This window comes from Cygnus atratus, chromosome 2 (assembly GCF_013377495.2).
Source record: "Cygnus atratus isolate AKBS03 ecotype Queensland, Australia chromosome 2, CAtr_DNAZoo_HiC_assembly, whole genome shotgun sequence".
NCBI lineage: Eukaryota > Metazoa > Chordata > Aves > Anseriformes > Anatidae > Cygnus > Cygnus atratus.
In genome coordinates, this window is record NC_066363.1 from 66,176,946 (window position 1) to 66,204,036 (window position 27,091).

At 40.6% G+C, this 27,091-nt stretch overlaps 1 protein-coding gene across 1 annotated transcript; it reads left to right on the forward strand.

Moving 5' to 3' along the window:
- The first annotated feature begins 989 nt into the window (after positions 1–989).
- CRTAP (cartilage associated protein) lies at positions 990–22,271 on the forward strand. The gene is made up of 7 exons (XM_035568864.1): positions 990–1,504; positions 5,241–5,390; positions 5,984–6,155; positions 8,589–8,717; positions 11,020–11,165; positions 12,785–12,868; positions 21,535–22,271. Exons 1-7 carry the CDS (start codon positions 1,076–1,078, stop codon positions 21,592–21,594), a joined length of 1,170 nt encoding a protein of 389 aa, XP_035424757.1. The 5' UTR covers positions 990–1,075; the 3' UTR covers positions 21,595–22,271.
- The last annotated feature ends 4,820 nt before the right edge of the window (positions 22,272–27,091 follow it).

Sequence of the window (27,091 nt, forward strand, 5' to 3'; positions counted from 1 at the left end):
CTGCAGCCCATGGAGGAGCCCCTGGTGGAGCAGGAGGATGTGGCCTGGAGGAGGCTGTGGCCCATGGAGAGCCCCCACAGGAGCAGGCCCCGGGCTGGAGCTGCAGCCTGTGGAAAGGCACCCACGCAGGAGCAGGGGGTCTGAGGGGAGCTGCTGCCCGTGGGGGACCCATGCTGGAGCAGTTTGCTCCTGACGGATGGACCCCGTGTTACAGACCCATGTGGGAGCAGTTCTTGAAGAGCTGCTGCCTGGGGGCAGCCAATGCAGGATCTGTTTGGGAAGCACGGCATCCGGTGGGAGGGACCCCACATGGAGCAGGGGCAGAGAGTGACCGTGAGGGAACGGTGGAGATGAAGCATCAGGGACTGACCGCAGCCCCCATTCCCTGCTAAGTTAAGGTATCTCTAGCCCCCATTCCCTGTTCCCTTGCGCCACTCAAGGGGGAGGAGGTGGAAGAGGGTGGATGGAGGAAAGTGTTTTTGGTTTGCTTTTAGTTTCTCACTGTTCTAGTTTGCTAGTGATAGGCAGTAAATTATATATAATAAATAATAAATTATATAAAATAAAAATACTAACTATAGAACATATATTATTATAATACAATATTGTATTATATATTATCATATTATATATTATGTTACATTATATTATATATTAAAATTTATATACAATAACTAATGAATAAATATATAATAAATTATTCTTCTTATGCCGAGCCCATGACAATAATTGTTGAGTGATCTCCCTATCCTTATTTCAACCCCTGAGCTCTTTCCATTGTGTTTTCTCCCCCTCTTCCTTCATGGAGGGTGAGTGTGAGTGGCTGTGGTGTTCAGCTGCCCAGCAGGGTGAAACCTCCACAGTGGGACAAAAAGGAGGTGGAAGATGGCCCTACACCCATTAGCACAGGCAACTTCCACATTGTGCTTTATAGGGGAGGGGAGGTTCCCCCTCCCACCGCCTCTGGAGCCGTAGCCCCTCCCCGGGGCCGGGCCGCCTTCCACCGCCTCCCGTCCCGTCCCGTCCCGTCCCGTCCCGGTGACGTGGGGCCCGGCCGTGTCCCACTGGCGCAGCGATGTGGCTGGCGTTGGCGGCGCTCCTGGCGGCGGTGGGGGCTCAGTACGAGCGGTACAGCTTTCGCAGCTTCCCTCGGGACGAGCTGATGCCGCTCGAGTCCGCCTACCGCTATGGCCTGGACCAGTACAGCACTGAGAACTGGCCCGAGAGCGTCAACTACCTGGAGGTGAGCATGCGGCTCTACCGCCTGCTCCGCGACAGCGAGGCCTTCTGCCACCGCAACTGCAGCGCCGCCGGGCCGCCCCCCGGCGCCGGGGGGGAGCTGGCCGAGCTGCGGCTGCTGGCCGGCGTGCTGCGGCGGGCGCAGTGCTTGCGGCGCTGCAAGCAAGGGCTGCCCGCCTTCCGCCAGGCCCAGCCCGGCCGCGACCTGCTCGAGGAGTTCCAGCGCCGAGAGCCCTACAAGTACCTGCAGTTCGCCTACTTCAAGGTGAGGCCCGCCGGGGAGCTGCCTGCCTGCCCCATGTCACCCGCTGGGGACTGCTTTGTGTCTCGGTTATCCCGTGCTTGCCCACAAAATGGCACCCGGCTCCTTCCTCACCCGGCTTCTTCTTCGCCCTTTTCACACCTCATCCAGTGCAACCCCTGGATTGGCCTTCAGTTCCTCCCATGCCATGGGACCCTTCCTCTTTATCCTGCTGCTGTGCAGCCCTCTCATCTTTCCATCTCTCTTACTTGCTTCTGACTTTGTTTAAAACCTTTTCCAGACCCTTCGTGTCAAGATTATGCTATTGCAAGTACTCTTCTCTGCTTCTTTTCTGCTACTGCAAGTGCTCTTCTACCCCAGCGTGCCCAACTTCTTTGTGTGCGCACTTCCGGTCCAGTTCTTCCAAGTACAGCAGCCCCCGGTGTGACTTGCATGATGCCCGCAAAACTCCAGTGTTGTTACAGCCACAGTAAGGTTAAATAAAGCGAAATTGGCTGTCGAAGTATGACACTAATATTTGCCCTGGAATGGTATTTACCTTCTTCTCTTGGGTCTGCCAAGACTGGTGACAACTCTTTTAACACCTCTCATTATTTTTCTCTAGCTTTTCGCCACCCTCTTGACCAAGATCTATTTCACAATTTTCCCACTCTTCATCTTTTTATAAGCCAGCAGTGTGCTCAGGTGGCCAAGAAGGCCAACAGCATCCTGGCCTGTATAAGAAGCAGTGTGGCCAGCAGGTCTAGGGAGGTGATTGTCCCCCTGTACTTGGCTCTGGTGAGGCCGCACCTCGAGTACTGTGTTCAGTTTTGGGCCCCTCGCTACAAGAAGGACATCAAGGTGCTCGAGAGAGTCCAGAGAAGGGCGACGAAGCTGGTGAGGGGTCTGGAGAACAAGTCTTACGAGGAGCGGCTGAGGGAACTGGGGTTGTTTAGCCTGGAGAAGAGGAGGCTCAGGGGAGACCTCATCGCTCTCTATAGGTACCTTAAAGGAGGCTGTAGCGAGGTGGGGGTTGGTCTATTCTCCCACATGCCTGGTGGCAGGATGAGGGGGAATGGGCTAAAGTTGCACCAGGGGAGGTTTAGGTTGGATATTAGGAAGAACTTCTTTACTGAAAGGGTTGTTAGGCATTGGAATGGACTGCCCAGGGAAGTGGTTGAGTCGCCATCCCTGGAGGTCTTTAAAAGACGTTTAGATGTAGTCCTTAGTGATATGGTTTAGTGGAGGTCTTGTTAGTGTTAGGTCAGAGGTTGGACTAGATGATCTTGGAGGTCTCTTCCAACCTAGACGATTCTGTGATCTTTTGTTCCCTAAATCAAGGTCCTCATTCCATCCCTTCAGATACTGCAATAACTTGCGTTTCAAAGAAAGGGGACATCTGTGGGAGAAGAAAATAAGCTGAACACTTTTGTTTAGATTGCCTTTTCTTTTAGAGATTTGGTTCCAGTATATCCCAATATTAGTTATACAAGGATTTACGCTTGCACATTCCTTTTGAGATTGCTGCTTTAAAATACACACCTTTTTAACTGTTGCTGTGTCTTGTAGGAGAAAAACTTATGAAATTTTTGAATTGCTTCCCAAAGTTATATAAACCAAAACAGGGAAACACATTGTTGTAAAACACTAATTAACAGTATCCACATGCACTGTGTCACACCAGCGTAATTCTGGGAATTTGAAGCTATCCCTAAGACTGTACAGAAGAACATTAAAGCTTCTCTACACAGAGAGTAGAAGGTATCAAACAGGGGACATTTCCTTTGAATAAGAGAGTGGGCAGGCACTCTTCGCAAAGCTATATGCAGATACCAAAATGATGTCACCACAAATGTTTCCATTTACTGTCTTTCTTACTTTAACTATTCATTCCTCCTGTGGAACGTACAAGGTTTGCAATGTACATATCATGTAAGTAATACGGAATATGTCAGGAACGACGCAAGTCATTCCTACTTACTGTTTCTGATACACTTAAATGACTGGCAGGTGTGAATCTGAGAAATTGGAGAAATATTTCCCTCTCCCTTTAAACTGTTTTTCAGTCACATTTACAGTAGATTTGTGAGGTGTGGTTTGGTGTTTCTCTCTTCACTATCTGTTGTTTATATTGTCTTTGTTATCATATTGTAGTCCAGCTCTGAGCTCTTGTCACTCACTTGGAGCATTTTGAATGGGCCTTCTAAAAATACAAACTGCTACATACAAGGGACTTTTTCCTGGCTGTGAAGGAATGTCACTTGTTTTTTTTCATCCATAACATCATTTATAATGTAGAAAGAAGGTGTAGGATAATTTTTTTAAGTGACCATGTATTTGTTCATGTGGGTTCAAGAATGAAATTTTGCCATGTCTTAGGTGATTCTGGGAGCCAATATTTCTATGCTGCTGCTTGTTTCTCTGGAGGGAGCTGTCTTGTAGCCACCAAGTTTTCTTTGGAATGTGTTTCTACAAAACCTTTTTTTTTTCTTTTTTTTTTCCCTTTTTTAGTGGTGAAAGTTGAAGCCAAGAGTAATCATGGACTAAGCAAAAATTAGGGATTCATCAGCCTACCAGCAAATAGGGTTAAAGCACCAAACACAAGAGGATTTATGCATTTGACAAAAGTGCAGCTGAGATTTCCCTTTGCATTTAGCAACATGCAGGCTGACTGGGAAGCACGTAGTTTTGGGACAGACAGGAAGTGCAGCTGGAATAGTTCCAGTGCTTTGGCACTTACAGCAGCACAGCAGCAAGAGCTGATATTAGGGTTGAAGTGTTTCTTTGGTGTAGTAGTCTCTCAAGTTTCTTCCTGAAATGAAAGAGTTCCTTGTATGGATGCAAAAAGAACAGTGCATGTGCATGCATGCTTGTGATTCTTGCTCATAGCTTTATAGATATGCTTCAATAAGCTATTTGAGATGTTAGGTGGAACTCTTTTATCACCTACACATCAATAGACTGGATGGGTTGATCTGGATCTTGGCTTACAAGAGAGAAGGGTTTAGCATTTCACAAATACTTAAGACTTACTTTCACAGTCTCACTTTTCATAAATGTGTATATATACTATATATTTTATAAAATATGCATATATATAAAATATAGGCACAAGTGTAGAAGTACATATATATTTGGCATATGCAGTTGTAAATGAGTAATACATACTTCACAAAATATCTCTAGTGGAGTTTGAATTTAGTTTTAAAATGGGTACAAAAAATCACATAGTACATTAGAAACAATTATTGAGCAAGTAACTGCTGTTTGCTCTAAATCCATAACACCATCAGGAAGATACATTATTGTAAAATTGTATTCTCTGCTGCTAGGCAAATAAGCTACATAAACACCATGAAAAGTGATGACACCTGCCAAGTATCCACAGGCTGTCATCAGTAATAGCTATGCAATTAATCCTACATACAAGCAATAGTATAATTTTGTGTTTTGTCAGCTTTATGAATGGGAATAGGAAGGGGAAAAAATACTTTTTGACTTACAATCATCTATGCTATTTGAAACGACAATAGACTTAAAAAAAAAAAAACAAAACACGATGAAATGTTCGCAGTGGTGCAGCTAGTTGTAAAACTGAGAAGCATTACATCAGTTTCACTGTACCATATCTGCTGAGACTGAGGTTTCAGCAGAAATAAGCTTGGGAATATAGATGCTGCAGGAAAGTTTATTGACAAAAAGTGGGAAACTTTTGCCCCCAATTAACCCTTCCCCCCACCCCTTCTCCCACCCCATTTAGGCTAATAATCTTCCAAAAGCTATTGCAGCAGCTCATACATTTCTTCTGAAGCATCCAGATGATGAAATGATGCAAAGAAATATGGCATACTACAAGAGCATGCCTGATGCTGAGGAGCATATTAAAGACTTGGAGACAAAGCCTTATGAGGTATGCTTTTTATTCACAGTCTTGTCTTTTGGAACTGTTTTGTTACTTCCCTTATTGTGTGAGATTCAAGGATCTCATTTGCTTACATGTTCTCAGCTCTTCCTGTCTTCCTCAGTCATTTCTGTTCTTCTTTCTTAATGCATACAGTACTTCTCACTTCTTGTGGTCTTCACTGTTCCACAAGTCACAGAAAATCATGTAAAGTGACATACCTGAAAGCTATTATGTGCAGATAAACTAATAGAGCTAAGTAAGTGCAAAGAGTTGCTAAAATGCATGAAAGCTTAAACTAAGTAGAACTTTTGGTGTTTAGATTCCATTGAAAATCTCTGTCAAAATCTGTGCTTTAGAATCACACTGCTACCTCTGTCCAGCAGGTTTTTCTGTTTATCTGAGATGGAATTACATACTCTGATATCTAGGAAATATCTGATAAAATCCATTCATCATCTGTGTTTGTTGTCCTCATATTAATTGAATAACAGTTTATGGAGTAATTCAGAAATGCTGAGACATCACTTACTGTATTTGAACTTACGTGCAGCTTTCTACAGGTCAGTTAGTGCTAGTTTTCATTCCTGCCGATTTTTCAGAATCTCTTTGTCAGGGCTGTCAGAGCATACAATGGTGACAACTGGAGAACGTCAGTCTCAGATATGGAACTTGCTCTTCCTGATTTCTTCAAAGCCTATGATGACTGTATAGCAGCCTGTGAAGGCTCCCGAGAGATCATAGATTTTAAAGACTTCTATCTCTCTATTGCAGGTGAGTGGTTAGGAAACAGTAAAGAAAGAAGTCCTGAAAGTGCATTTTGTTTTCTCCATAGGATCAGCTACCGAAGTCCCTCTTCCTTAGCTTGCAGTGGGAATTGCTCATGGTGCCCCCTGCTTAGCTTGGGCCATCTGAGTTTGTTAGAGTCACTAGAAAGTTCTTGAATTCCTGTTTACCTTTTTTTTTCCTATTTACCTGTTTACCTTTTTTTTTTAAAAGTAACATAAGTGAGAAAATAGAAAATAGGAACAAAGAGTTCTTGTGTTAACATACAATAATATATTAACGTATTAATATATTAATATGCATAAGTGTGTTAGGATAACATAGATGTGTAAATAAGAACTCTTTTATCCAGCTAGCAATAGTTATCCAGACAGATCACTTGACTTCCAATATTTTGTCTGTATTTGAGGCTCAGCGGTTAGCTTGCCTTCAAAATCTGCTTTGTGAATTGTGCATTATTGTTGATATATGTTTCCTTTTTCTTAAATATGACAAGTATCTGTTGGCTATTTTTCATCTTTCCTACAGTAGAGTTTTGCTAGCAAATAAGATTTCTTTTTCAAGTGTATGGCTTAAAAAATATTACTTCTCAAAGAAAATGAGATTCCATCTTTTTGATTGTCAAAATGGGACGTACACATTTCCTATGTTCTTCTGTAGTGAAAGAAAAAAGTAATTTCTCCACTGTTGTTGCTCCATGGGCTCAGTGTTGTTGACAATATTTGTGTGGAGAATGCCTGCATGTTTTCTCAACAAACTTAAAGATGTGAAAAATGCAACAGAATTTCTAAGTTGCCACAAGGAAAGCCAGGCCAACATTTTGTCCTAGAGCCACTAGATGAGTTGGTGAGGGGAGAAGTACAAGAGCAGCTCCACAGTGTGGAGTTGATATCCACCTGTAATGTTGCCATGGAATAATGACTGCAGGTTATTCCTCTAGCCTTGCTTCAGCAAGGCTGGCAGATGCCTAGGGCAGCAAATAAGAAGTGGAGATCAAATCACAGGCAGTAAACCATGAAACACAGGCTTTCTTCCCTAGTGGGTCAGAGCCCTGATATCAGAATCACCCCCAAACTGCTGTAAAGGGTGTCTGTAAGGCTGTCTTTGCAGCACTTGCTGCTGTTCCTCTTTCTTCTTGGAAGGAACAGACAATTCCAGTCATAGTGGTGAGATGCGAAGGTAGGAGTACCACATGGTGTCATCACAGCCATGGGCAGTGCTTTTCAAATATTTTGTTCTTGAGATAAGAAAAATCAAATTTACTTCCACAGCTGAAAAGTGTGCATTGAACTATGCTCTTGCTCCAGGAACACATATCCTGTCTCCAAGATTTTATTGTAGAAAGTAGATGTAGCAAAATACATTAACTGTAAGTATTTGGTGATTGCATTAGGTGCCTATTTATCTATAAAAGTGGTAGCTGGAGGCTAACACTGTTGTGTCTGGTGCCTCCACTACTCTTGTAAAAGAGGGGTCTGGTAATTTAATTTGGCCGAGCATTTTCAGTTAGCTTTAGTATTCTTTGTGATAGGAGTTGTCAGAGATGAAAACAGGGGAAGGGGCCTTTGCGTTGTTTTTTTTTTTGCCTTTGTCAGAGGCTTGCTGCACAAGCTTAGGTAACTTGCTTCACCTGCCAAATATGGCAAACAGGGAAACTAAGGCTTTAAAATATTTCTGTTCAGTGTTGTTGCTTGATTTTATATGTCCTGAAAAGGCTTGGAATTCTTTGGTGGAAGCTTTTCTTGGAACATATCTTCTTGGAATGTATTTTCTTGAAGATAAAATCGTCTCTAATCCTATCCCATTGTACCAAGCTTTGCAGACTGGATAAGCATGTGATCTTAAACCTTCTTGGATTTAAGTTATTTTGTAATGTGCAGCATCTGTCCATGTCTATCAGAACATGTTCTATTAGAACATCCAAACAGCTGTCACAAAACACAGCTCTCTCCGGATGTTTATTTTGCAATCACCCGGTGCCTTTCTCTGTGATGCAGTTGTACTCAGTAGCATGTGGACCTTAATTATGAAATAATTTAATGAAATTGTAATGGCTCTCAAAAACAACGCTGTTAAGTTCACAGTAAGGAAATAATGCAGTACTCTGTAACAGTTTATAAAACCTACCACCTCAAACTGCCTGTAGGTGTCACTGAAACCTAACTGCTTAGTTAGGAATTGTGATTTTGATGGATTTGGAGGCCTGATCCTACTGGTTTTAAGAGAAGAGCTGAGCACCAGCATTTGATATGTACTCCAGATGGAGTTGTAGATGCTCACTATTTCCAAGCAGCAAGATCCGGATGCACAGGACATAGGAGAGCATTATAAGGCCAAATTTTAATGGGTAGTTAATAGGAGGGGTTATAACAGTTCACTGTGCTCTACTCATATCCCATGTTTTTGTTTTCTTCCTTATAGATCATTATATTGAAGTCCTTGCATGCAAAGTGCAGTGTGAGAGTAATCTGACACCCATTATAGGAGGCTTTGTTGTCGAGAAATTTGTGGCCACCATGTACCATTACTTACAATTTGCATATTATAAATGTAAGTAGTGATTTAATGTGCTTAAATAACATTGGGATGGTGTGGGAGAGTTTCTATTACTGGTCTTTTCCCTCTAGTTCTAATGCTTTAGAATGTAAATAATAGTCTCCAGAATCTGCATTTTTGCCTATTCCAAAGCTGAAATTCTGAGGTGCATATGTTTTTTTTCTTTCCATGTAACTGTAGGCATAGGACATAAGCATGATCTCTGGCTCATAAAATTGTCCATGACATAATGAATTGCTGAATATAAGTCCCATAAAGGCTGCATTCTGCTCAGGCTAAGCCCCTCTGTTTTAAGACATTCTTGGTTGTGACTGGTCTCCACTTGGGTGTTGGAAAAATGGGACAGTTACAGAGTGTGATCTGATGCATTACCGTCCCTCATTTTTTATATCTACTGCCAGCACAAGTTACTTACACTTTTCAGAATTCCATATAAATGTTAAACGTTCATCATATGTATTGTGTATATATATAAATAGTGCACCAGCTCTTATGCCTTTTTGAAGTAAACCGTAGTATGACATCTTAGGGTAAATAGCATCCTATGCACCAGAATGCATGCAAGGACTCTGACATGTTTTGTGTACCTATGTACAAAAAAAATCCAGACTTGTGCCAGAACGCCACAGCGGTCAAGCTTTGGGGCCCATGTGGTTGTTAAGCAGCTGATTGTATAGCTCTAATGAGAACAGTTTTCTTAAACTTCTAACTCATTCAGTAAGAAGAAAGACTGTGACCTCAACAAAACACATTTAACATAACAGCAGCTATTGAATGAATACTAAATTCTCAATTTACTATTCAGAATTTCTCGCAAGACAAACCTATGGAGTATTTCATAGCATTCTCTTTTTCTTAGTGGATTCTCATAATCCCATTAGAATAGAGTGTGTGGGGCTGACTTGCGGAAAACGGACTCCACAATCAGTAAGATTGTAAAGTAGGTATGTTTATTCAGCGCTGGGCAGCACGGGGCGGGGGGGGTAGTCCCGCCAAAGTCATGCGTGCCTGATGCGGCAACTTGCCTTGGTTATATGCAGTAAAGAGTTACATATTCATGAAGTTTCACAATACGCCTATACATATTCCTAACCTGTCCTCACTTCGTATTAAAATTAGTTCCAAGGAGTCATTTCCATAAACTCCTCCCATCTGCGCTTGCGCAGTGTGTTCTGGTGGTGGTCGTCAGTGGTCTTGGGGATTAAGATTGATGACTCTACCTCATCACTGCTAGTTGACCTCTTGTCTTTGCGCAGAATCAGTTGTTCCTTGGCTCTTGTCCATCCGCAGGACCAGTTTCTACCAGTTTCTTAAGATAGGCTCACACTCTTATTAGGAGACTGACCTTGGTAAGGGGTCCAAGGCTTCTTGCTTTAGTTAATTTGCACAATTCACCATAGTTAGAAAAGACACTAAGTAGCATCCTAGTTTAATGACGTCAGCGCTCTATCTCTACTTGATAAGATTCTCCTAACTCCCTCTCTCAGGGCTACCTGTGTTGTAAAGAAAGAGGGGCCCACTTAACAGAAATGATAGTGTTCTGGTGCTCAGTGATTATATATTTGATAGGTAAATCATTCAATGAGTTTTGTGGTTTCTGGAGGAGCTGCCTGCACCATAAAGAACACATGCAGCCCTTAAAGCTATTCCACTGTGTTCCAATATCAAAGGAAAGACATATCCAGCCATGTAGAACCAAGCCATTAATGACTTTTTACATATGTTGTTTGACTACGTTTCATATATTGACTTTTCTGTCATTGTCAATTTTAGTAAAATTGGTTTTGTTTATTTTTTCTTTGTTTCTTTGTTTTTTTAAGAAATGCCAGAGTAGGGATCACCCAAGCTGTAGGTTGATACCTCGCTGATACTAGAATACTTGGGAGGGACATTTGGTTAGGATTGTCTTAGAAAACCATCACAAGAAGTTAGTGTCTTAGGAAAATCACATTCTGTGTTGATGGTAAGTTACCCCATTTGACCTAAGAAGAGGAAGGAGGTATGTCTTAGGGCAGTCAAGCATCTTGTATTGCTCTTGTCCATGACCTGACTCTTACAGTCATAAGCTTGTGTAAGGTAAGTCCCCATTTTTGAATCATGGACTTAACCTGTTTCAGAACACAAAAATAGCATATTCTTTCTGGGAAGCTTTTTTTTTTTTTTAATACAGCTGTTGGGAAGGTGGAAAATGGTTCCTGTTTCCCTCAGAGTTTTTTGGAATGGAGATAATAAAGGGGATTCTCTCTGTTTTGTTTACTTACCTTGTCTGGATTTATTTTTTTTGTTTATTAATTAGTGAATGACATGAAGAATGCAGCCTCTTGTGCTGCTAGTTACCTTCTGTTTGACCAGAAAGATGAAGTAATGAAACAGAACATGGTCTATTATCAGTACCACAAAGACAAATGGGGACTTCAAGAAGAGGATTTTCAGCCCAGATCGGTATGTGAATTATTTAAAATGCTATAGAAACATCCAGGGATTATGATTTGAGTTTGAAAAATAATTCTTAAAACTGGTTTTCAATGCTGTTTTTAAATGTCCATGTCCAAGGTACATGTAAAAATATCTTTGCTGTGTTTCTGGATTTCTGCAATCTGGACTATGATGATCAAGTTGGATTTTTTGTCATTTCTTGTTACCAGGATTCATGTCATGCAGCTGAATTAACTGCTTTGTGACACTTCTGTGACTCCTTAGGCATCAGTGGTATATGCTATACAAGTAGTTAGCATATGGCATGCTCCACAAATTGAATTTAATGCCTTTTCTTTCTCTGTAATAATTTGATAACACTTCCCTTCCTCTTAGGCCAGTCAGCTTGAGTCAAAAATATCAGTACATATGAGTTAAGCATTTTTTGTTTGTGGGCAGCTGATGAGTTTTGTGCAGCACACCTTATTTGTGTGCTGGAAACCAAGGCCGCTCTGCAGGGCCAACAGAGACAGAAGAGAGAGAAAAGGTATTTGGTTCTTTCAGGCAGCAGTAGCAGTGAGTCTGAGCTCAAAGGGGAGAGTGACCATTCCTTTGTTGCTACTTTTGGGAACAGAACTGCAATTTGTAGCCATACTGGAGACAGTGTTTGACATCAGTATGAGTGAGGGGTAGGAGCAGTATAAAACTGCAGACCGCAAACAGATTTGGCATATGTGTGCAGAGAGGACAGAACAAGGGCCCTACACATTAACTCTGAGTGTTTCATTGATAACTTCTCAGGAGTTGAGGCTACAGATAATTTAATTTTTAAATATTAAGTATCAAATGCATACAGCTGTATTTTGGTGTACTTTGATCCATCTAACTATGAACAGAAGTTGCTTGCTGTCCTAATCACTTGCCATGAAAACCATAATGTCTCTGGTTTATTTTCACAAAGTGGTACCAGAGTGACAGCAGCATTTGGCTCTGGCACTAAGCCTTAGACGTCCTTGTGAAAGAGGAAGTCTCCTGTTTTCCTCCCTGAAAAGTTCTAAATGGGATAATCAAAGTAGATTACTTGCAGCATTCATCAATCTGAGAGTAAGTGACTGAGCTAAACTGTGCTGTCCAGGCAAACACCGAGGGAAGTGAGGAGGGACAGGTAGGTAGGTAGCCTTACAGAATTTCCTGTCCTCAGACTCCAGCCCAGGGTGGTGAGTCATTATAATGTAAAATAGCTTAGTGTCTCCTTTTCCCAGAACTGCCTGCTGTCATATGCCAGCATGCAGGGAGATGGAGGCTTTCTCACGTCCAAAGCCCACTGGAATGCAGGCACAGGCTGCTGCTCAGCTCTGGCAGTCTCATTCCTTATCCTCAGACTCGCCAATGCTTTGAAACATGAGAAAGAGGAGAGTGCTTTGTTCTTCTCACACTGATGGAGTTTATGCTTAGAAGGATCTGCAGAAGACATTGGATATACTGCTTGCTGTTCTGCTGTTTCCTTTCTAAAACATTTTAAACCCTTTGGGATCTACATTCTCTTGAGCCTGGCTCTAGCTTCACTGGAATAGTTTCAGATGACGTGCGATGACACTCCCTTGTCTTACTACCCTAAATTAACATAGCAAATTTGTTTTTGGTAGGATGCAGTTCGGTATCACAACATAACCACACTCCAGTTGGAAATGTATGAATTCACGAAGGAACATCTAATGGATGATGATGAGGTGAGTTTTCTGGAGAGGAATTGATGGTAAAAAAAAACAAAACAAAATAAAAAAAAAACCAACATCAATCACATTAAAATGAAGATGATGCATAATTAGAAGTCTGAGATTTATCTAATATGGAGAAATCTTCTTGTAACTGTAACCAATTTATCATAAATTTTTGTTTTGTAAATGAATATAAGAAACAAACCCAAAGAGCATTAGATCACTTACATACAATTTAAAAGAATAATGGGCAATATTAACACAAGACTAAATGTAATTGCACCCAGCCCCCAAAGGTAAATTCACTTTGCAAGCTATAACACCAGGGGGCAGAGAAGTACTATATATTTAACACCCCCCCACACACTTTTTTTTTTCTGAAATGTTTAAATTCCATTTTAAAATTTTCATAATTTGGTTCGTAAGTAACCACTTAAATTACATTTTTTTATCAAAAGTAAGTCCTGTTATTTTTGTTTTGTACAGTAACATTTTGGTCACCCAGTCTTGCTTCTTAAATGCTTGGAATTCACGGACAAGTGACAAGTAATGACTACTATTAGGCTCGAAATATGTAAAGTGGATTTTTTTGTGCAGGAAAAATAGTTTAATTGTTGAAAAGGCATTTCTTTGTCTTCCCCAGCTAAAGTTAAAGTATGTCATGGAGGCTTTGGGTTGCATTTTGTTTCATTTTCAGTAACTTTCATTTAAAGGTTAAAAAAGTCTTCAAGTGATGGAATAGTTCATTGCTGGCATTGGCAAAGAGCTATCTTCAGGCATGGTGTGAGGCAGCATACATACACTGAGCACTGCTGAGGTGTTTTTTACTTATAAACGAAAAGAGAAAAAATGGCTTATATTATAAAATACATCACCTTTGCAATTTTTATATTATCCAGCATATAGGGAGAGATAATGTTTTATAGTGGAGAAGTAATAACATGTCTGTACTGCCTTCAGTATGCTAGTGACCTGAAAACAACTAGGTAAAATTCCATTGCAAGGTTAGTAGAAATTAGGAAGACTGAGAAGTCTTTCCATTGGGATAAACGTCTTTGAAATGCAGTTTAATAGAATTGTTATAAAGTTAAGCTTAGATGAGGACTAGATGGGGGTTTCCATCAGGGTGTGTAAATACTTGATCACTTTTTTATATTCCTGTGATGGTTTGTGCAAACACAATGCTTTGCCCATAATGCTTTCTTACGTTAGGCATAAACTTCATTTGTAATTTTATCCTTCTTTCACATCTGCTGCTCCAAAACAACGGGATGAGTAATTAAGGAAGGAGGGAAGCAGTCTGTTTTGAGGACTTTCCATGTATCTTGTTACAAGAAGGGATTATAAAAACGATCTTCAATCTTAAGCATTTAATATAGAAAAAAAATTTATTCATTTGTTGGCATGAAACTGTATTTGTTGGCACATCAACTGTAGCCCATTTCACTGGTGCAGTGATAAATGACCTTGCAATCTACAAGAGGTAAGTACAGTGGAAACGTCAACTAACCTTTTGGGGAAGTGTCAAGGAAGTGGCATTACCCTGGGCTACGTTTGGGTTAAACAAGCAAAATTTCTGGGCTTGGTCATGCCATATACCAAGTCAGTACTAGGTTAAAGGTTGGACTAGATGATCTTAGAGGTATTTTCCAACCTGAGTGATTCTATGATCTTCTACATCCCTACCCCACAATATTCATATTAGGAAAGTTATCATTCTCATTTGCTGGGAAAAAGTTAATGGGCTTATGCGCCCTCCCTTAATAGGACTGAAGAACCTAGGAGAGATGGAGGCTGTTCATGCCTCTGGCTTGGCTCTGGCTTGGCTCTGACTTTCACACAGGAAAGTGAGTGTTGAACTAATATGACTGGTAGAAAGAGAAGATGTGGAATAGCATCAAAGTGTGAGGGTCCAGTGGACTACAGATAGCAAATAATAGGCTGAATTCAGCCTGTTTTTCTGTTCAGAAATCACTAACAACATATTTTTGGCCTTATTAACTCACTTTTTGCATATGTTCAAATGATTTACACAAGTGCACTCATAAGGGAAGGTTGTAAGTGCAGACATAGAAACTCTGTACTGCCTTTGACCTCAGACCAAACAGCTACAATAGCACTGCTACACTGAAGAGAGCTGGTGGCAGCTGTTAAGAGAGAGTGGTAGTTAACTGGCATTGTTACGGTCCTTGTTCAATATAGGCTTCTTTAAAGAAAATAAAAATGGGTTATTTTCATCATCGTTTTCTACTGGGGGTATTGCCTGTGTGGCTGGCTGTCTTCAGAAGCTTCTTTTCCCTCTTGCTTTTTTATCATTAAACATATATCTTAGTCAAAGGTGTTTCTCCTTCCTTTTAAAACACCTGCATTGGAAAGTTGCAAGCATAGCAGGGTTTAAATGGCAGGATTAGATTAGAAATCAGGAGGAATTTTTACCTCCACCAATTTTCTTAAACTTTTTGTGTACAGCATAAGGCAGCAAAGAGAGCATAAGCAGAAAAGTCTTATGTTTTCAGTGCAGTGAAGGCAATGTTGAAGCTTCTCTGAAATTGAATTGACTCGTGTTTTTATAGGCATTATAAAAATGTTAAGAGAAAAGCACATTTATTGGTTTACTGTAAAATACTATTGTAATCACTGCAGTGTACTGCAATCTCCCCTAGTATATGGGGAGAGAACAGTTACATGTTCATAATATATAATAAAAATGAAATGGAAAAACATTTGAGAAAAGTAGTTAGCATGCATGTAAGGAACAACTAAACTCTTTTAAAATTTTAAAAATCACTAAAAGCATGTGACAGTGGGTCACACTGTTGACCAAGCATCTGAAAAATAAACAAGTTAAGGACCAAATTTTTCTACACAAAGAATTGAGGGTTTTTTTTCCTGCTAGAATGTGAGGAATGTCGTCTGGCTTTTACTGCTCATGGAGGATCTGGGAGGGCTTTGAGGTGGTTACAGGGAACTCCGATATTTTAACTGAAGGTTAGATCAAGGAACTTATTCTTGGTTGATGGCTGAATAAACCTTTCGGGCAACACGGCTGAGCCACTCATTGACACATACCTTACTGGTATCCTGAAAAAAAGCTCCTCCCCAAAATCTCAGTGGTTGGTTGGCTGCGTGGTATGCGTTTGCAGCCTCTGTCAGGCCTGTGAAGCACATGGCCTCCACAGTCAGCCATATCAAACCTTTATCTTCTCTCCTACAAAATGGTTATTAGTCATTGAAGGCTATACACATGAGAAAAGAATGAACAAAATCTGCTGTTTTTCATGAATCTGACTGTGTCTCCACTCCCATTAGTTACTCAAATTAGTTAACAGGGCAATTATAGGATAGTTACTTCTGACTTACAGGACAGCTCCATGCCTCTTGTCACAGAGGGCATCCCTGAAAGCTTCCCGCTACTGAAACATAGTCACCTGTACCCAGTACATAAGAGAATCAGATTTGTTACTCCACTATTGAGCAAGTTTCCAGTCATTATGTTTTTCCAACTTTTGCAAAATCTGACCTTTTGCTATGAAGGACACCCAGGGGACATTTTGTGGGATAAATATTTTCCTTTTAGGTCATAGATTATAAGGAAACAAAGATCCAGCCAATTCTTCTTTCTCTGTGTATTGTCTCTCAAGTCTTGGTTTCTAAGATTAGTGAGGATAAAGGCTTTTTCTTACTCATTCACTGATAATCAGGCATGAATGCATGTCCATAACAATATTTTTATGTAGATCCTAATTCATTCTACAACACTTATTTTAGTATTCTCTGTTTCTTCCCTGAGGAACAGGCTATTGAACTTCACTGCATGTGGAATCCCTATATAAAATGCCATCGGCAAATCTGCATGGAAAGTATGGGTTATTGCATGAAAGCTATTTTTCCCAGAACTTTTCCAGTCCACATTGAGAAAGGACAGAACAGATTGTGGTTAGAGGCAAGGACATATGAATGATTAGTATTTGTTATGCAGAAAGCAACGCTTAATAACAAAGACAAAGCATTGGGGTCTGTCAGTGAGCAGTACAACTGCAACTGGTTGCTACTATTTTTAAATGCAGCTGGCAAAAGGAAAGTTGGTGCTGGACCATCAGTCTCAAGCGGGCCATAACTGAGCCAGTAATGGTAGCTTTTCCTCCTTGCTGTTTATCTTAATAGGTGGCTAGTAATCTCCAAAATACAGATGTTTCTTCTAAAAGGTTGTGTTTTATGTATGTGGATGCAGCATTTAATATTGCATAAGGAAAGGTCAGTAACAATCCCTGGCCCAATGTGTACCTTGGTCTTGGACACTTGGCTTGTGGTAATAAGTGAGGAGTTCTGCATTTTTCCTCCTTTTTAGGACTTACTTTTTCAAGTAAGCCTTGTTTATAATAGCTTGTACACCATTTTCAGTACCCTAGGTTAGCTTATACAACATTGACTAAGAACTCTGTTTTAAACTTAGTATTTATTATAATTCACCTAGTCATGTACTGTCTGTAAAACCTTCTTGAATTACAGTGGTACAAAACTTGTTCTTTCTGTTTGTGCCTCTGTTCAAATGTTAATCTAAGCCTAGGGTGCTCTATCTGCATATCTAACAGATAGTTGGAGGCTCCAGCTGATCAGCTTCTGTGATTCTTCCTGCCATTCACGCCAATCTGGGAACATGCTACTGCTGAATGTCCTCCCATATTTCAGGCTATACCTGTCCCATCTTTTCCTATGCATCCTTCTTGTCACTCCCACTTTCTGCTGACTGTCCCTGGATGGGGAGAGGGAAGGGGTTTGTCATATGGGGAGGTAGGTCATGGGGTGCTGGCGGATGATGTATTTCAGGCGGATGATATATGGGGTGCTGGCGGAGGATATATTTCAGGCTATACCTGTCCCATCTTTTCCTGTGCATCCTTCTTGTCACTCCCACTTTCTGCTGACTGTCCCTGGATGGGGAGAGGGAAGGGGTTTATCATATGGGGAGGTAGGTCATGGGGTGCTGGCGGATGATGTATTTCAGGCGGATGATATATGGGGTGCTGGCGGAGGATATATTTCAGGCTATACCTGTCCCATCTTTTCCTGTGCATCCTTCTTGTCACTCCCACTTTCTGCTGACTGTCCCTGGATGGGGAGAGGGAAGGGGTTTATCATATGGGGAGGTAGGTCATGGGATGCTGGCAGATGATGTTGGGCACCGCCACAAACCAGGAAGCAGCAACTGTAGACTGAAGGCCAACTTGCCAACGAGGATGTGCTTCCCAGCAGCTGACCAAGCAGTCTGCATGAGTATGCCTTCCAGTCACCATCTGCCGTTAACTATCAGGCATGCAGTGGTCTCACAGCAAACCCTTCTCTTCCCCATGCTTAGTCAGACTTCACATATTGACATACTAGCTACCAGCCAGACAGCTACATCATGCTGTGGGCCATGTATTGCACAACCTGATTTACATCAGCACTGCCTGAGCAGCATATTTATGTAACCTGCATTAGAACTGGATGGCTGGTGTTCTCTCTAGTAGCTGGAAGCAGGAAGAATTACGGGTTTGCAATCATCTTTGCATGTAGAATTTGTTGTGCTTCCTCTTAAGGTAGGTAGCAGGAAGAAATCTGTCACACTGAATGCTTAAATCATATCAGAGAATCATTTTCAGACTCCAAGTCTGCAGGCTAACATGAAGCTAATATTAGATATCAGTGTGCAGGAGGCTTTTTCCCTGGAATTAATATCAGTGAAGTATTTGCTGACTTTGGTCATGCAAAATGTGTGATGCAGTGTCAAGTCAGTGCTAATGGGGCAAGGACAGTGATCAATGTGGTCACAGCTGTTAGAGTGACAATGTGATCAACTCTTCTGACGTAGTATTACCATCTTTTATCTCTGGGCAGCCTGTTCAGTGCCTCACCACCCTCTCAGTAAAGAATTTCTTCCTTACATCTAATTTAAATCTCTCCTCCTCAGTTTAAAGCCATTACTCCTTGTCCTATCACTGCACACTCTGCTAAAGTGCCTCTCCCCAGCTGTCCTGTTGGCTCCATTCAGGTATTGGAAGGTTCAATAATGTCTCCCCAGAGCCTTCTTTTCTCTAGGCTGAACAACCTGCTACGTCTTCTGGAATATCTTACTTTACTGATGAGCATGACAATAATATAAATTGGTGTACCACATGCTTGAGTTACCAAGGTCACAATGTTGAAATCTCTCTGTCTTCCTTATACTCAGTTCTAGGCCATGCAGTCAGATGTTTATGCCCTTCATCCTACCTCTCACGCTCATACCTTTTGAGGTTTGTCTTTAGAGGTAGACTAAGAAGAGAATTCCTTTTTAACGTGTTATTCTTTCATTCAACAGTGATTCTGAGGTGTAAGAGAATCTGTCTGAATTAGATCCGAGACCCCTGTAGTAGACACCTGTTTTCCCAATCTCGTAAATCTGTTCAGATTTAATGGGACCTGCCCCTCTGTAGTTCTTCAAGAGGCACCTACGTGCTTATGCCTACAATTTTAAGAGCTTTGCTAGAAAACCTTAAGTCCTTTGTGCCTCTGCTCCTGTCTTTAAAATGCTTTCATAGTGACTGTTGGGCCTAGTGGCTATTTTCTTCATATGAATTTGTGAAGTGGTACTGAGTTCTTCCCATGATTGGGCTCCTTAGGTAATCAAAATATTTCTAACAAAGGAAAGCGTGCAGAAACGTTGCATTCCTGTTTTCCAGTTGCCAGACTTCTGCAACAAGAAAGACAAGCAGGGAATATGAATGTGTTGGCATTTTTTCATGTGTTTTTGTTGAATTGGAAATTTAGATGTTTTGAATAAATTCAAAGAAAAATAAATTGCCATCCCTCAGAACTTGCTAAAACCACAGCTGGAAAAACTCAACTGTCTTTTAAGGTGGAACTGTGAAACAAGGAACAGGAGCAGCAGTTACTTAAGCCATCTTTCCTCCCACTTTTATTTTTATTTGCTTGGTTCTCATTATTTCTCTCCTTGCTGATCACACTTCTGAAAAATGTCATGTTAGTATTTTTAATTGCCATACCCATAATATAATTGTTGTATTCAAAATAAGACAAAAAAAAATCTCAATTTCTTCTTATTTTCACTGACCACAAGCATATGAGGCTCTTTCTTCATCAGAATAGAAAACAATAAAAGTTTGAGTCTCAAACTGCGTGTGTCTGGAAGGAGTTGTCCTCCTAATTAATACTTTCACAGATTAAAAAAAGTGCTTAAAATTTATTTAGCGTTCTAAAATACTGTTTGCAGCCTCTGTTGACCAAACTCAGAAAGTCTAATAGAGTTGCAAAGACTTGGACTAAGGGGTGAAGGGAAGAGGGGGAATGGAAATGAACATCCATACAGGGTGACTTGCTTTCAGCACCACTGTTTTGAATTCTGATTATTTTTAATCTGGGACTGAGTAAGAGCTGATCAGACTTAAAAAAAAAATCTGATTTTTCTGTCAGAAAGTTACTATTTGTATTGGAAAAAAAAATCTTTTAACCTTTTTAGAGCACATAGATTTATGTCAAGAAAGGATGAACAGGAGTTTTTATTTTTATTTTTTAAACAAATTAAAACAGTTTAACACAACATTGTAGTTATTAGAATGAAAGGTTGGAAATTTAAAGTTGAGCATCTACCTCTCTCTTACAGCTCAGTATTTGAGTTGAATCAAAAAGTGAAAATATGCCCAGACTCGGGCAGTGATGTTTCTGAACTGTGCATGGAGGGCAAATAGGAAAATACTGGTATTTCTGAGGGTGCAAGTAAATGTGCTGCTACCTTCACTTTTGTGTATTCGGAGATGCTGCTGCACATTTACTGTTAGCTCCTTCCACCACTGCTGAAGAAGTTACCTTGGGTTGAAACTGATTACAACAGGTTATTGCTCAGTTACTGTAGCTTGGTTGACAAGCCAGTAAATTCCAGCTGAGGGGACAGTATCATCCCAAAGTACTCTGGCTTGACTGCAAGAAGACGTTTGACTGTGGTATATGACATATCACTATGCCAGGAGCAGTTTAAAGAAAGAAAGTTGGATTATGTTATGTTGGTATCGTGTACTAGTATGATGGAGGTTTTAAGTATAATATGTTCTGAATTTAAAGTGGTCTGAGTTTAAATTTGTTTCCAGTATGGAAAACATTCTGGTATCTCTGGTTCTTTATATTTTTGTTGCACTGAAGCATAACGTGTCAAGATCCGTGGGTGAAAATGGAGGTGTGTTTTGAAGGCTGTAACATAGGGCATTAACTGCTAGAGCACACAGATAACAAAGTCAAATTCATGGTTTTACAAAACACTTTTGCTTTGAATTTTGAAGCTTTAATTTTTCATAGTATTTCAACAATTTCCTAATTTAACAGGTACTTTAAACATTTATGCGTCTACTTTCCAAATTTGACAATTTCATTGTCTATTTGAATACCTGAAAAAGTACAAGAAAATTTAACGTGAAGTGTAACATTTTCTTCTTTTAAGGTCTGTATGTCCCTCCCAAGTACATGGGCTATACCTATATAGCCATTAATTTGCGTTTTATAGACTTGTACTAGCTTCTATATAAAAGTGTTAAAAATAGTTTAACACCAATTATTACAGTTTATGTTTTAATGAAAAACAGCTAGCATTTTCTACTCATTTTGGAGTACTGGGCTAACATATTTCTGTTCATTTTAATCCTTTCTAGGGTGAAGTTGTGGAATTCCTTGATGATCTGTTAGAATTGGAGGAAAATAATGAAGCCTGATGAGTGAAGCCACCATGAAGTATTTTACAAAAGTGGAGACTCACCATTGCGTCTTACTCTTGGTTTTGGTCACTCGTAGTTCCAGATAGATATACCTCAAAGCTGTTCCTGTAAGCTCGAGAATACATCACAAGATCCACTCCTGAAATATCACTTCCATGCTGCACTGACACTTTAGTGAGCATGGATTTTCACTGTGCATTTACAGAATTGGTGCATATGAGTTTTTCTCTTGAGTTTTCTTTCCTTTACAAACACAACAAAACTGACTATTCTTATTTTCTGGGTTAACGCTAATATTCCTTGTTTCAGTGCTGTTCTACTACGTTGTAGCAGAACAGATAAATTCCAAAGAACTTTTTTCAGATTATGAACCAAGGATAATCTAACAGTTCCTCTAGACTTTCTGAGCTTTTTATTGTTTTATTTATGTATGACTTTTTCCATTATGATTAATAAAGTGATACTGAATCCCAGTGCATCTGAAAGATGTTAAGATAACAAATGAGAACTTTTAAATAGCTGAAACAATCAACAATGGACAACTAGTGATCTTGTAAAGAAAATGCTTTAAGAATTCTATAAGCAGTTTTTATCTTTCTTAAAAACTAAATTAAATTCAATGTGAAAGTAAGGTCACTTAGAATTGAATAATAAATAATTCCTCCTTCCTACCAGTTTTTAGTCTTTCTGTTGAAACTAGTTGTGGTTCCTGTGTGAGATGAGGCCAATCTTGTATAAGATAATGATGGTTTATGTGTTTAATATTCTCTTTTGGAGAAAAAAGTTTGCACGTTTCTTTTTTTATTGTGATGGAACTATTTTTCATTTAAAAAGAAGCCCAGGTGGAAACTGAGTCAATTTTAGGTGGAATCATAAAAAAAATACTTGCATGTGAATTCCTGACGTTTTTATTAACTACGTGGCAGAGTCCTATATAGAAGTACTTTGAAGGCCCTGTAGATGTATGGGAGATGAGTAGTGAATTAGTGCACAAGAGTACTGAAGAGCAGAAATCCTGTTGACCTTAGAGCATCCAGGATTTCATCCTTTACTTTCCTCTTTCATTTTTAAGGACCAAAACCTGCAAGGTGTTTGTTTAACTTTACATCTAAGGAGATAAAAGCATTCATTTCCATTATGACCGAATTCAGCTGGGTGGATATGAGTTGCAAAAAACATGAACTGTCTTGCTGAGTTGTTGATCCAATAGCTTACATATGGTACATAAGCATAGTGTGTATGCTACTGAGCATATACAGGGAGCAAGAAGGGTAATCCACAGGTTAAAGTGTCCTCTAGACTGTGACAGCAATTATAGAATCAGAATGGTTTGGGTTGGAAGGGACCTTAAAGATCACCCAGTTACAACCCCCCTGCCATGGGCAGGGACACCTCCCACCAGACTAGGTTGCCCAAAGCCCCCTCCAGCCTGGCCTTGAACACTTCCAGGGCTGGGGCATGCACAATCTCTCTAGGTAACATGGTCCAGTGCCTTAACACCCTGATAGTAATAAATTTCTTCCCAATACCTGATCTCAATCTTTCCTCTTCTAGTTAAAATCCATTACGCTTTGTTGTGTCACTACACTCCCTGACAAAGAGTCCCTGATCAGCTTTCTTGTAGTTCCCCTTTAGGTACTGGAAGGCTGCTATAAGGTCTCCCAAGAGCCTTTTCTCCAGACTGAACAACCCCAACTCCCTCAGCCTGTCTTCATAGGAGAGGTGCTCCAACCCCTTGATCACCTTCATGGCCCTTCTCTGGAACCAATTCAACAGGTCCATGTCCTTCTTAAGCTGTGGACCCTAGAGTTGAATGCACTACTCCATATGGGGTCTCACAGGAGTGGAGCAGACTGAGAGAATCACCTCCCTTGCTCTGCTGGCCACACTTCTTTTGATGCAGCCCAAGATACAGTTGGCTTTCTGGGCTGCAAGTGCACATTGCCAGCTCATGTCGAGTTTCTCATCAACCCAACACCCCGTAGGCCTGCACCTTAGGGCTGGTCTCAATCCATTCTCCACCCAGCCTGTATTTGTGCTTGGGATTGTCCCAACCCAGATGCAGGCTCTTGCACTTGACTTTGTTGAACCTCATGAGGTTCACACACCCACCTCTCAAGCCTGTCCAGCTCCCTCTGGATGGCATCCCTTCTCTCCAGTGTGTCAACCACACCACACAGGTTGGTGTCGTCGGCAAACTTGCTAAGGGTGCACTCGATCCCACAGTCCGTGTCACCAACAAAGATGTTAAATAGTGCTGGTCTCAATACCAACCCCTGAGAAACACTACTCATCGCTGGTATCCATCTTTACATTGAGCCAATTACTGGAACTCTGAATGCAACCATCCATCCAATGGAACCTTTTAAATTATAAAATGTGTGTTTTGTAAGATCCTATAGGAGTTTTTGGCTTCTTTAATATAAATCACAACTAATGTGATGAAGTCAGTGGCAAGACCATTTTCTTCTCAAAGTGAAAATCTATCAAGATCCTTTTAACTTTAGGAAATTCATCCAGCTGCAGTTGTGGCAATAAGACCAAAATTTGGCTTGCTGTATAAAGCAGATGTATCTGATTTTCTTACACTTGTTGCATACAATATTGGGACTCCACTTATTATAATTTTATGCAATAATTTAACTTTGCTTTTAAAACTTACAAGCAGTTAATTGTAAACAATCACTTGACCATGAAATACATATATTACAATATACTGCTGGGGTAGTTTCTCCAATTTGTCTTGTTTTCTCTTGTTTGAGGTGTATGTGTGTTCAAAACAAAGGTTACTGCTCTGGAGGCTTCTTTTGTTTCTCTTTCCAACCTGTGTAGACCAGCTCCAGATTTCCTTCTCAGGAATTGTACTACTGAAGTTAAAATTATCACAGAATCACAGAATCGTCTAGGTTGGAAGAGACCTCCAAGATCATCTAGTCCAACCTCTGACCTAACACTAACAAGACCTCCACTAAACCATATCACTAAGGACTACATCTAAACGTCTTTCAAAGACCTCCAGGGATGGCGACTCAACCACTTCCCTGGGCAGTCCATTCCAATGCCTAACAACCCTTTCAGTAAAGAAGTTCTTCCTAATATCCAACCTAAACCTCCCCTGGCGCAACTTTAGCCCATTCCCCCTCGTCCTGCCACCAGGCACGTGGGAGAATAGACCAACCCCCGCCTCTCTACAGCCTCCTTTAAGGTACCTATAGAGAGCGATGAGGTCTCCCCTGAGCCTCCTCTTCTCCAGGCTAAACGACCCCAGTTCCCTCAGCCGCTCCTCGTAAGACTTGTTCTCCAGACCCCACACCAGCCTCGTCGCCCTTCTCTGGACTCTCTCGAGCACCTGTAGCTTCATCTTTGCTACCCTAGCTTTTGAATCCAGGAATCCTGACATTAGAGGACTTGGAGCTGGTCAGGGAAAGAAGTATCCATCTAAATTGCCTTTGTTTTATAACATTTTTAGTTAGCTTTTTTCTTATCATTTACCAAACTGACTCAGGAGCTCTGCCAAGCACAGACTTTTCTGACTGTTTTTGCAGTGCCCTAACTCTTGCATGCTGTCTGTAGATACTACAGCGCAAAACCAGGGTACTGTAAAGACCTTCAGGACAGGTACTTCAAGTTCCCAGGCCTGAGGTTTTCCAGAACTATGCACCTTGTGCATAGTAGCATGTATGCAGAAAGCTTCTAAATAGATTTTGCCTGTTTGTGAAGCAAGTAGAATATATGACAGTAATTATGAGACAACACAAAGTCAGTTTCCAGAATCTCTTTGCTTTTCCATGCGAAATTATTTCTTTCCAGTTAAATAGCTCCATTCCCTTCTCCAACACTGAGGGTAACAGTTTCACTTTTCGTGTTTTTTTTTAATCACCATATGTGGTAAATTATTGTAATACTTTCATTCTACCAGTAAAATACTGGGCACTAAAGTTAACCTGTTTAGAGATTCATTTGACTTCAATGGGTTACACTGGGGATACATTTAGCACCTATGAACCCTCCTTTTTTTTTTTTTTTAATCAAACAGTTATTTAACCATTGCAAGTCCCTCAGGTGTTATCAATTTTCTTGTGAACTTGTGATTCTGTCTTTAGGGATTCCTTAGCTGATCTCTTTTCATGTTCAGTCATTTCCTCAGCTCTCAAGCTTACAGCTGAAATCCCTTGCCATTGTGCATTCTCGGGTGGGGAGTTCATGATTTACTAAGATGTCCATTAGGCAATGATTTATTTTTCTTAAGTCTACATTAAATCTGACGTGCTTTACCATTCCGTTTAACTTGAGTAGGCAACTGATATTCTTGTGGCCTTCTAACATGGCACTGTGATCCCTTTTTCATTTTGATCAAGTGTCTGTAGATTTTTTCTGGCTTTCTTAATTTCCACTCCATATGGTCCCAAGCCAGTTCAATCTTAATTAGTACAAGTAGTTCTCAAACCCTTGTTCTTTTCTAATGAGAAATAGCTCCTCTTCCAGTTCTTCAGTATTTATTGTGGCTTTTTTCAGCATTCTCAGGTTCTTTCAACTGATTTTCCTTTCGCTGCTGCTATTGTTAAATGCCAACATTTACATGTGGCAGAAATAAATTAGTGTCTTTTCTTCCACTTCTCTGATCCTGTCAACTCTTCTTGGGAGGCTGCGGAAACATGGTTCTTGCCTCCATTCTGCACCCCAAATTCTTGCGATCGTGAGTTGCCTACCTCAGATGTTACCAGCTTCTGCATATCTGAATAGGATATTTACATTTTAGCTCCATTTATTTTTTTGACAAGGTCTACAGCATGAGGCTGGTGCTCAGGGAAGCATCATTCTTTTGAAGCCATTGTGTTTGTGTGACTGGACACAGCATTGGTACTGCGTGTCTGCTGGCCCTGGAGATGAAACTCCTATCAACCTCCTTGGTAGTATTGCTTGTTGGGGAGTCGAACAATTACTCTTCTTAATAATTGCTCACAATTCTAATAACAAAGTTGGCTATTTCTGTAGCTGCTGTTGGCATCTGATGCTCCGTTGCTGCCCACAATCAAGTCCCTAATAATCCTGCCATATACTGAGCATGTAATTCAGTCAACAGCTGTAGATTAAAGGTGGATGAAGTTCGACTTCTGGCAGATGGCTAACACAAGGGCCTGTATGTAATCCTTTACGCGATCTTCTGCTGGATGGGGGTCCTGCGTGATGTGGTATTTCTTGAAAACTTAAGATTAAACTGAGTCACAAATGCCGTAGTGCACTCAAGTGGATATGGATACCTGGTTATGTGAAGGATAAGACTGCTGGCTGTCAGGACAATTTTTGTTTATAAGTACCAAAGTCAAGGCAAAAGAAAAGAATTGCAGGTTGGAAATCAATGTATCTGACAGACTGTGCTAGTATGTAATCTTTTTCACATTAATACCTGCTTTTACTGATAGTAATTATTCATGTGTTAGTGGGTTCTTAATAATTCATCCTCATAAATATCAATATTCATTAAAAAAGAAAG

Coding starts and splice junctions, on each gene's coding strand:
- CRTAP (XM_035568864.1), top strand. CDS start 1,076: ATGTGGCTGGCGTTGGCGGCGCTCCTGGCGGCGGTGGGGGCTCAGTAC. Junction 1,505..5,240: donor TGCAGTTCGCCTACTTCAAG/GTGAGGCCCGCC, acceptor CACCCCATTTAG/GCTAATAATCTTCCAAAAGC. Junction 8,718..11,019: donor ACAATTTGCATATTATAAAT/GTAAGTAGTGAT, acceptor TTTATTAATTAG/TGAATGACATGAAGAATGCA.